The following is a 12,088-nucleotide window of genomic DNA, read 5'->3' on the forward strand; positions in this document are numbered from 1 at the left end:
TTAGGCACAGTCTCTATTAGGATTGTCACAGATATTGGAGGGAAATAAATAATACATCTATTTTGGGGTGTAGTGATGACATATACAAGGTGCCAGCAGCCCCCACACATTCTCATTCGTGAAACTTCCAAGGCTCTCCTCAGCATCCATGTGACCACGTCACTTCCTTTGATGTCATTTGTTTTCTGATGTTCTTTACTTTCTCTCATCCCTCCAAGGTAAAGAGCTTTTTCTGGGCTCCCAAGTCATTATCCTTCCTTCCCCACAAGGTCTTAGGACATGAGCGTGTTGGACATGGGGAGCTTTGAGCAGTAGTGAGAGAGAGTGTGGCAGAACAGGGAGACAATCAGACTGGGAGTCAGGCCTTGGGCTCTAGGCTGGGCTCCACCGTTAATTGGTAAGCCACCTGAGTATGGACGATTCATTTCATCTCCCTGAGCTCAGTTTTATCAGTTGTAAATTGGGGGACTTGAGCTATAAGCTTTCTAATGTTCCCTCCAAAATAACAGTTGAAAGACTCTTTGGCATCAAGAAAAGAAAACAAATTACCAAGTGTGACATCACCAAGATTATCATCCATTAAAAAAAAGTACTTGACTAAGAGTTAGCATGTATGTACTGAGTTCTAATTCCAGCCATGCCCTTAATAACTGTGTATTTTAAAAAGTCCTTTATCTTGTTGATCCTGTTTCCTCATGCTAAGATCCAAATAACAGCCATGTTTCAGGATGTTTTAAGACTTTAAATGCAAATGAGAAGACAAATTACAGACTAGGAAAAATATCCCCAAGTCACATCCCCAATAAAAACCTTATATCTAGACTATATAAGAAAAAGTATCAAAACTCAGCATTAAAAAAATCTAATTAGAAAATAGGCAAAATACATGCATAGACATTCCACTAAAGAGGATGTCCAAATAAATGCATGAAAAGATGGTTAACATTATTAGCCATTACAGAAATGCAAGCTTAAGCCACGAGTTATCACTACAAACCTATTGGAATGGCTAAAATGAAAGGTTGTGATAACATCAAATGCTGGTGAGGATGCAAAGAAACTAGATCATTCATACATTGTTAGTAGAAATGTAAAATGGTATAACCACTCTGAAAAATAGTGTGGCAGTTCCCTTCAAAACTAAAAATGGATTTACCATATAACCCAGTAATTGGTGATTTGGGCAATTTTCCCAGAGAAATTAAAATTTATTTTCACATAGGTTCTTGTATATGAATGTCCATAGTAACTTTATTTGTTACTACAAAACAAAACAAAACAACACACAATGTTGGGGGTATGTCAAAGGAATACAGGAGCCAATGGAAAGAACTTCCAATGGCCATAGCTATAATAATTTGCTCAACAAAATAAAATATATAAATATAAAATTATTAATATAATGATAATATAGTAAATATAATTGCATAATTTCATTTATGTAACATTCTTGAAATAAAAAAAAATTTTTGTAGAGGTGGAGCACACCTTATTGGTTGCCAGGGATTAGGGATGATGAGGGAGAAGGGAGGTTAGCAAGAGAGAGATGTTTGTGGTGGTGGAACAACTGAGTATCTTGATTGTGGTGGTGGTTATGTAGGGCTATACAGGTGACAAAATTGCATAGATCTGTGCACACACACTCATGCACACAAATAAGTTCATGGTAAAATCTGAATAAGCTCTATGAATTGTACCAAGGTCAATTTCTTGGTTTTGATATTGTACTACGGGTGTATGGGATATTGACATGGGGTGCAGAGAGGGAGTTGGGAGAGGATTGCACTGGACTTTCTCATCTATTCCTCAGCATCCTCCTATGAACCTATAATTATGTCACAATAAAAGTTCCAAAAGTCTTTGGAAAATTGTAGACCCATCAGATGTATATTAGCTTAGCAAATTATATTCATGGGGATGTGACACTGAAACTAGCTGATGCTTTCATACAAGGCTGTTGTCTGGTATGTTAGTCAGGGTTCTCCAGAGACACAGAACCAATAGGAGATATCTATTGTCTACCTATCTATCATCTCTCTCTCTCTCCCTCTCTCTCTCTATCATTTATTAGGAGGAATTGACAATGTAGGCTGAGAAGTCCCATAATCTGCCCTCTGCAAGCTGGAGACCCAGAAAAGCCAGTGCTATAATTCATTCCCAGTCTGAGACCTGAGAACCAGCATAGCCAATGGTGTAAATCCCAGTCCAAGGGCAGGAGAAAATGAGATGAAATGTCCCAGCTCAATAGTGAGGCAGGCAAAACAAGGGACAGTTTTCTCCCTTCTCCTCTTGTTCTATTCAGGCCCTCAATTTACTGAATGGTGCCCATCCACATTGGATTGGGCAGTCTTCTTTACTGAGTCCACGTATTCAAACATTAATCTCATTTAGAAACACCCTCACAGACTTACCCAGAAATAATGTTTAATCTGGGCACACCATGGCCAGTCAAGCTGACACATAAAATTAACTATCACATCTGGTGTCACTGTTTCCTTCCAATTGTTTAGCTTAGGAATGGAGTTGGGATCTTCTGGAGTATATGATCTTACTGACTAAAATAAGAGAAGTCTTGGGAGACTGGCCTTGGAGGCCTCAGGGGCAAAGGCAGCATGGATTATCTGAGTGAGAAGAGGGAGGCAGAGATTATCTCTACCTTTCATAGTTGCACAGTATATTTTGAAATTTTTCTTTTTTAGGTTTTATTCTCACAAAACCACTTTTGTGAGAATGAGAAAAAGATGTCTATATGGGGCAGACGCCACCCCAAGTGTGCACAGCTTGACAAGGAACGAACGTGCAGGCTAGATTTCAGCTCCCACTTCTTTCTCAGCCAGGTCACCTTATGCAGGGAAAAACCTGTACAACCTTACATGGCAGTCCTGGCTGAGGATTATACTGTGTCACATGTGAAGTTATTAAGAAGAGTTACCAGATGAGTGATTTGAGACATGTTCGTGGGTATGGCCATGAGACTTCCTTGAGGAAGTAGGGTTTGATTTGATCTTAAAAAGATGGGTGGAATTTGGATAGGCAGAGAGTGGAAGGAGGAAGTTCATGGTCTAGATTTGCTTGAAAAAAGCTCAATGAGGCCTTGCCTTGCTCATCCTTACAGTTTTGGTACTTGGCAATGTGCAGATAGGAAAGAAAAAGATGTAAGGAAGGAAAGAAGGAAGGAAGGAAGGAAGGAAGGAAGGAAGAATGGAAGAAAGAAAAGAAAAGCTTGATTATATGTCTTCATGATTCTATTTTTTTTTCCATTAATTTCCTCCATACCTTCACTTCCTCATATTAGGATAGGATAGATTATGCTGAGGATAGACAGCCACAAAATGTCATTGGCTCTACACAACAAATGAAGTTGGGAACTAAAGGTAGGGCTTGATTGGAAGGTACAAAAATGACAGAATTGGAGACAGACTTGGAAGGCACTGCAGGTATCATTAAGAGTTTACCTTCCCATTTTAGAGTAAGCAAGTGAGACTCAAAGCAGTTCTGTTCCTGGGTATAGAATTTTTTAGTGACCAAGTGGAAATACATTCCAGATCTCTTGACTTTTATTCCAGTGCTTTATCCACTGGAAAGAGGAGAATTAAGGTAAAATATCAAGCTTAGTAATGATAGAATATGTGAGGTTTCTAACTTTTGAGATTTTAATGTTTCTCATTTGTTACTTCCTAATTTTAGCATATATGAATGTGACTAACATTTTGGCACCAGTTTTTCCTTTAATGAATCCTGGAAACAAAAACTCTCATGACTTTCTTGCCACAGCTTTTATAATAATTAAAACCCTGGATTTTGGCATTTCCAATAAAAGTGAATTAGTAATAATGGACAATGGAAATGCACACCACTGTTGCCACCTTCCTAATCCCTTTCACACCCATTCATTATCTCATCTGACCTATAAGGAGCCTTTTAGGACTTGGGCAAATCCTTTAGCTTTTCACATCCGATTGTCATCACTCCCTGTCACATGTGTAACAGGTTAAAATTTTTGAAGTATTACCACGTTTCTACTAGTCTCCTCCCCCCAATTCAGGCAGCTAGGCTTGTTTGTGCTCATCCCCTCAGGGCATGTAGCTGACAGCAAAAAAGCAGAGGCGAGAAAAATGTTAAAAAACTTTTTTTCTGGCTTTTCAGTTTCAAATGACTAGAAACTAGGGAAATAGAAAAGACAGGAACACAAAGACACAGTCTGGAAGAAGCTGGAGCTAGGCTTTCTGAATGTCCCCTCTTTCCTTCCCCTCCAGGTTAGAAAAGAATTCCTAGGTCTGGAACTAAGGTTCGACTATGCTGGTAGAACTTAAAATTAATAAATTGACCTTCAAAGAACTTAAGTTTTAACATTCCTCTCACCCATCTATTTGTAGACCAAGATTTGTACCAGCTACATGTATGAACATATTTGACTGTCTTGACAATCTCTGTCAGCACATCGCTACTCTGTGGACTGACAAAAAACCCTAAAAGTTGAGCCAGTCAATTTCATGGCAACAGCTTTGTCCCTACATGAGAAGCTGGTGGGAGGAGATTAGGGACATTCCTGGAAGTCCTTGCTGATTTCAGAAATACCAACAGTCTAATGAAAGAAAAGAGACTATATAATGCTTTAAATTTTCCTGGTTCAGTGCAAGATAGTTGGCAGAGGAGAGGGAAAAGAGGGGGGGAAGTTCTACTTTGATAGTTTGCTGACTAAATTCTCTGAGTCTCAGGAGACTATCTAAAGCATTAGGACTCCAACCATCCCGGAGGCTGCCCTCATAATCTACTCTTGAAGACCTATTCATTCCACTGTGCTTGCTGCAAATACCAAAAGTCATAATAAATGTCATGGTGGGTCAGGTTGATGGTTAGGGACGCAGAGCTGCTTATAACATTTCCTACTTACCTTGCTGGCTTTTTAAAGCGGTGCATCAGAAGATAAAGCAAGAACCAAAAAATACGTAAATGTATGTATGTTTACAAGTTCTCAAAGTAGAATGTGCAACTTACACTTTTAAAAGGAGTTTTAAAACCTATTTCTGAATGTAAACTAAAAATTAGAACAGAAAGAGTAGGAAGAGAAGAAAGTGCCACCTCAAGGGCTCCACCCTTCTTCTGATACCCCATCACTCTTCTACCAATTGCCATATTCTGCTTAGAACTATAGTTCATCTTCCACATGCAGACCTTGTAAGTTCCTTCAGAGCAAGGATTGTGTATTCCTGGACGCTGCCCTTAGGGTCTTTCTCAGACCGGTAGGCTTTGGATAGGTGATCAGTAACTGCCTGTGGTTGATTAAATAGCCTTTCCTAACACTCCAGTCAAATTTTAAGGCCAGCCAGAGATCCATCCTTCAGCTATCTAACATCATGGGATATTTAGTAAGAAGGCCTTAACCCCCAACCATACTGTTCTAAAATTTTAGGATAGGATGGGTCTCCAACATCTTACACTACATTTGGATTACTTTCAGCAGAGTTCTGACTGGTTCTTTGAATCAGTCTTGGCTATACGTCCAGGTATAATATATTCTGAACAGTAACCCTGTAAATCAGACTCAAATCTTGCCCACAATGTACTTCCCAGAATCATATAAAAGGCAGAAATTTGGTAAGAATTTTCTCAATGATTCTATATCCAGTTGGTGTGAGCAAAGACCCCCAAATGCTGTTAAACTCCTTAGTGATGTGAACCAGATGGAAAATAAAACAAAAGAATTCACAACTCATGTTAGACTGAATTGAATGTCTTTAATTTCACACAATGAATAACATATGAATAGGATTAACTTTTTTTTTTAATAGTTAAGTGCTCTATACTGTGCTAACCTGATCTGGTAGCGAAAAAGACTGAGCTTTCTTTTAGAAAAAATGTTTAAAACCCAACATCTAAGACCATGGAGGAGCATGACAGTAAAGCATGCCAGATGTATCTACGCCTCAAATAACAGCAAGTCCATGTTCATTTTAAATGTACAAAAATGCTTTATGAATAAAAACTGTTACAAAAAGAACATTTCAAACAATGTACAATTTTTCTTGCCTCTATATTCAATAAAATACAAATACATTTTTTGTTCTAAAATATGTTTACATACAATCAAAGTAGAACATGCAAATTACACTTTAAAAAAGGCTTTTAAAAACCACTTATGAATACAAACTAAAAATTAGCCAGCACGACTTGTAAGACAATCTTGTGCCCCATTTTTTTCTTTTGAAATATATATATACATATTTAACACATCATGTGCATTTATTATTTAAGAAATAGATTTTTTTTTAAAAAAGGAAGAAAAAGAAAGACACCAACCTAAGCTGGAACTGCCCTTCTGTGTTGACCAGTGGCAGCTCTTTTCAATTTTCCCCCCTTTAGTGTTTATTATACCTGGGCAAGTGGGCAAGAGATATCCAGGAAGTTTCTTCCTTGGTTGATATGTGCTTCTAAGACTGTTCCCCAAGTGACTGAGTCCAAGAAGGGAGGCAGACTCATCAGTAGGGCAAACTCTCCAAGAAACAAGAGGCAGGGGGAGCCTGGTACTGTGGAAAGAAACTTTTAAAAACTCCAAGAAAATGCTACGGTATATTACAGTTCGAGTTTCTAGGCACTGTGATGACATTATCTGTAAGCTCTGGCATTTGGACCATTGTGATACTATAGGGTAGTGTTGAGAATAATGTCTATATTTATCTACTTTTACATAACGTGAAGGACTGAAAATCCTGCAATGTAACACTTAAATGGCTTTTGAGGCATTTCGGATTCTGCCACCCACCCCCCTCCATGCTACAGTTGGCATTTAAAGGCTTTGGAAATATATGTATAGATTTTAGACAGTTCCCAGGTAAATCTTCCTCGTGGTAGGGAAAAAATATTCTCCAAAAGCTCATTATCTGAATATTGTCAGGTAATAAGCTGTAGGAGTGGGATTTTGTACTTAAGTCCTAAAACCAAATCCTTTATGATCTCCATGTAGTGCATCACCTTATACTATAATTCTGTCACCACTTGCTTATCATATTTATAGACCCAGCAATGCCCAGAACACAAACTCCAACTGCCGTCGGCCGTGGCCTCCCACTCCGGACAGCAGCCAAGTTAACAGGCTAACCCTGTCGGCCCTCAGTCACCTAGTCGGGGCTGTCAGTGGCTGTTGAGTCCCAGGCCTGCCAGGTCACCAGCCAGCCCAGACACGCCCTCCCTTCCTTCGCCCCGTCTTCCTCGGGCTGTAGCCGGAGCAGTGCTGTTAGAGGAAGTTAAACTCTGTTCCTCTCGTTTGAGATGAGGGGCTGAAACGCAAGTGGCTCCCCAGCCACTTAGGAAGGTGGATCAGAGAGACCCATCATCACCTTCAAGGTGGTTTTTATACAGATTTCATTCTTTGCTCACCCCTAATCAGATTCCCTATAAGTGGGTTCATTCCTGCTTGCTGAAGGCAAGTATTCCAGGAAACAGAAAAGAAAACGAAGGAATTTCTCTCATTATAAAATACTTTTGGATCTGTTTATGGAGCCTCATGCATCCCAAATGACATTTTCTCTAAATAAATATGCAGCCACAGAAGGCAGTGTTGGGTGACTAGAGACCTCCACAACGTGGATCAGGAGAGCTGGGCTCTCATCCTTGTTCTGCAACCAACCAGATGTGAAACGAGACTGGCCCAATGTTGAGTCTGGACAGGAGAGGAGAGGCTAATGCAAAGTGGGTAGTTAGAAAATGAGGAAATGGTCATACTAATAAGATGGGTTAGGTTAATGGAAAGCAAAAGAAAAAATAAAAGTAATGTGATACTGAGGGAGGAGCTTGATGGGAAAGAGGGGAAGCCCTGCAGGTGACTGGACTTGCTTCCACCTCCAAACAGCAGGTTAGCCTGTCTCAGTTTTGCTCCTCTGCAGTTTTTCAACCTATCCTTAGGATCATAAATGTAGAGGATTTGCATTTGACTCACATGACAACTGTAGAACTGAATTTACATATAAGGTGCAAGTCTGCTGTATCTCTCCTGGAATACCTTTCATTGGTTTGAAAATTCTAATGTACCCTAATTTGAAATTTCTCACCTACTAGAGGTTAATGCCAGTTAAGCTTTAGGTCCTTCCTTAAGAAGCTTAGAGAGTGCCAGCTTATTCCCCTCTGCAGGAAGACTTAGTCTGCTCACAGATTTGTTTGGGGAAAGAGTACAACACTGGAAGGAAGAGGGGCAAAAGAAAGAATGAAATCAATTATTTTCAAAATCCAACAAAGGAGAAACCACTTTATGGCCTAATTGAAATGAAAATGGTTGCTCTTTCATAGCAATGTGGGGTGAGCAAGGCTAATTTAAACCTTCCTCTTGAGTGACTTTGGAACCACTCAGACATGGCTTGGGAATGACAAATTGAAAGTGGTTGGTTTGATTTTGCTGTTCAACCTGTATGAAATGCCAAAGGTCAACCTAGGTCACAAACTGAGTATCTATGATATAAGCTTTGGAGAACAGGAGAATGCACTCCTTTAAACTTACACGTTGCTGGGATTAAGTGCAACTGACCTAGTGGCAGCACATGATGTGAAGTCTGTGGCGACAGTGCAGAACAGGATGACTCTGTGGGTAATTTCAACCAACTGGTGGTGCCATGACAGAGCACTGATGTTTGCAAGCATATTAACCTGGGATTTTAAAGTTTACTCCCATAGATAACCCATCCCTTATTCTCCTATGTTCCCAACAAAAATCCTTCTTTCGCTAAGGAAATAATGTTGTGTTCTGAAGTAATAATATGATTTCCTGCCGTTTGCAATTTCCTGTAAAGAAACTTAATTTGGAGGTAAACCAGATATTCTAATTCCCATTAGAAAATTTAATTCTGTCTCTCAGTGTCTCTTTTTATAATCTATCATACCAGGTATTTGATGTCTTAGGAAAGGTAAGGGGAGGAGTGAGGGAGGAAATTGAAAATACTTTGAAATTTCCACATCTGACTTTTAGAAAACATCTATGGCAATGGAATAACTTCATATTCATTCTGAGTTTCTTAACATGTTTTACTTGGGCTGTGGAGGTGGATAATAGAGATGGAATATCTGTCCACACTAAACCAATGGCTAGAGTACAACTGGGATGAGAAATGTACAGTCGAAACTGACCATTTAAAAGACGATTTGTCACACACAGTTTGCATCCATGCAGACTGATAGATTTATAATTACATTATGTACAAAATGTTTCAGTTTATTAAGGCAACCACAACTTGGATACTTTGTCCAAGGTGGTGTGATACTATTGGAGTGGTGACACCCTTTGAGCATTTTCTTTCTTTTTTTTTTTTTTCCCAGATAAGAACACTTACTCCCATTTGCTTTTATGAAAAGAGACAATGTACTTCTATTGTCTTTTTGTTCCCTTTTTTCAATGACCTTTGATAGTTATTTGTATAAAAAAAAATCCACATACCAAGGCATTGCTAGACACTTGTCTTTCTGGTGGGTCTGGGGTTTCAATTTTTGGTGATTTGTCAGCTATCCCATTTTCTATGGTGCATTAAAACCATTTTATTCTGCCTATTCTTTGCTGATATGTTTTAAGTATAAAAATAACCTGGTTGACACCTGGGTCAATGTATCTTCGGATGCTCTAAATCACTTATTTTTAAAAGGCTCTATTGATACAAAGTATTTGTTTCACAATGACTGAAGTTCAAAGCCAAGTTCCTTGGGACAGCATGCCAAGGGTGAACATTACAACACAGGTAAGGTTTGCATTATTTAGGTGTGTACCAAGTTAAAGAAGGCAGCAAGTAAGTTAATGAAAAGGCATATGGGAGTACAATGGGCAAAGAAAAAGTAGGAACAGATGATTCTAAAAATCATTATATGTGTGATAGAGGAGACACACAGAAGAATTATGAATGCATGTCTAAGGTTGCCTATCACTACAATTCCACCCTCTGATGACGAGTCCATCTGAGAAACTGTATTGTTAACGTAAAGATTCAGGTCACCTGAAGATGATGTTGGTGCCCCAAAGCCTAGCCAAGCTTGAAAAACCAAAAGAAATAAAAACCAATTAAATGGAAGTGGCTTACAACAAAGCCAGCTGAGAAATTTGCGGCTTTTCTCCCCTTGGAATGTTTCCTAATTGAGGGTGTTCCCCTTTCAATTTTCCTGGCCAGCAAATGCAACGGAATCAAGGGCGCACCTTGGATGCGGGAGGTCTGGCGGCTGTCGGAGAGCACCACCGTCTTTCTCCTCCTTGATGGGTCTTGTGCTGCCTGTCAAGGATCTAGCCATACTGAAGTGCCCCTTGGCTGGGAACTGCTGTAAAGCACAGACACACTTCTTTTGAAGACGTTCCCCTGCTTTGCTTTCCCAAGAGCTCCTGAAGGCTCAACCCCGTCATCTGGCCCGAGTCTGCCTGCCCAGCTTCGGGAGAGAAGGGCATTCGGACCCAGCCCCGGCTCACTGCACTTCCAATGCGTCAGTTTCCCCAGCCCCAGGTTCTGACGCCCAGGCCCACCCTAGGGAAGGACATCGCTCTCACTCCCTCGCGACTTCCTCTGCCTTTTGGCCTTCACCTCCTCTTCCTGGGGAAGGGGCTGCTGCGGGGCCGGCTGCTGCGTGGGCTGGGCCGCAGGCTGAGGTTTGTGTTTCCTCTTCCCGCCTCCTCTGGGGGTCTTGGGCAGAGGGGGCGGCGGGGGTGGTGGCGGCGGCGGCGGCGGCGGCGGGAGGGGTGGGGGCGGTGGCGGGGGCAGGGGAGGAGCCTCCCGGGCCATGTGGATGACCGCCTCGATGGTGGCCATGATGGTGTCTTGGCTGGCGGCCGGCTCCAAGACGAGCGGGCTCAGGCTTGGCTTCTGACCCCTTTTGCTGGGAAGGTCGATGCATTTTTCCAGCACCGGCATTTGGTCTCTGGAGTCCTCATCAAACTGCGTGGGCTGCTTCCGGGGACGCCCTCTCCTCTTCTTGACGAAGTTGTTGCCTGTCTTTGATTGTCTCTGCAGCCGCTTGGCCTTCAGGATCTTGTTCACATGGTCCAGGTTCTTCTTGGTGGACAGAATCTTGGTGTAGTTGCACATCTTCCGCACCTCGCACTGGATGGCTTCGATCTCCCGCCGCTTGAATCGCTTCTTCAGCGAGGAGCTGGCTGCGGGAAGGGAAGAGAGAAGAAACTGATTACAGGATGCCAGACTGCCTTAAACCTAGTCTTTTCAGTGACAGCTGGCATTATATTTGGCTATGAAGATTGTGGAAAATTAATGCTATAACTATGACGCAGTACCCACTATTTCTTCTTTTTCCTTTATTAAAATTAAAAGTAATAAAAATAAACATGGGTTGAATATTATGTGTACAAAGCATTTCATTATTTCAGTCGCTACAACAATCCCATGAAATACACTTGTTCCCATTTTTAAGTTTGGAAACTGAGGCTCACACAATGTAGGAAGATCTACCATAGAAATCAATGTCACAATCACAATATAAATTCTCCCATTACTTTCTCCTATCATAGCTTTTATTTTTTATTCAGCCCTTTGACATTTGATCTAATTCAATTTAGCATTAGGCTATACTTCATCTTTTTGTAAAAGATGCTGAATGGAAAAAATGACAAGCAGCCCTCTGGATCAAGCAATCTGGATCATTCATTTGTACCGTCAGCCTCGAAAAAGAGGTGCCTTGACCTGAACTAGAATATCTAACCGAACCTATTGTATTTCTAACCCTCCTCCAATGACAGAGGGAGGATACTTTTCAGGAACACTCTATTTGGGATGATCCCATCTCTAATTTTTTCCCCAATGGTCTGGACTTGTCAGCTTGCCTGATGATGTCCAATTGACCAAGTCTTTCTTAACTAGTTCACCTTCTGGAAACCCCAAGGGAAATACCAGCCAGGTGTTTCTGAATCATTTACACCCGTGCTACCGGGCTGTTGTTTGCAAGGAGCTCTTTTCATGTCCTGGTGGCCAGATGCGTCTCTATTTTATGAGCCAAACTTCTAGTTGCAGGAAGTCCTGTACTGCCGCCACTAAATAGCCTTCAGAACTGCTTCATTTTGAAGTTCAGACACCATAAAGTGTGAATGGCTTCAAGACGTAGCAGACCTTTCCTCCTTTAG

The 12,088-nt window shown here is 41.0% G+C and overlaps 1 protein-coding gene across 2 annotated transcripts in view; it reads right to left on the bottom strand.

The window, feature by feature from the left end:
- Positions 1-10,484: 10,484 nt before the first annotated feature.
- SETBP1 (SET binding protein 1) overlaps positions 10,485-12,088 on the bottom strand; it is a 352,373-nt gene continuing 350,769 nt past the window's right edge. For both annotated transcript variants that reach the window (XM_065890468.1, XM_065890467.1), the window contains one exon: positions 10,485-11,110. In XM_065890468.1, the coding sequence (XP_065746540.1) occupies positions 10,485-11,110 (626 nt within the window). The remainder of the gene's footprint in view (positions 11,111-12,088) is intronic.

Source organism: Phocoena phocoena, chromosome 13 (assembly GCF_963924675.1).
Source record: "Phocoena phocoena chromosome 13, mPhoPho1.1, whole genome shotgun sequence".
Classification (NCBI taxonomy): domain Eukaryota; kingdom Metazoa; phylum Chordata; class Mammalia; order Artiodactyla; family Phocoenidae; genus Phocoena; species Phocoena phocoena.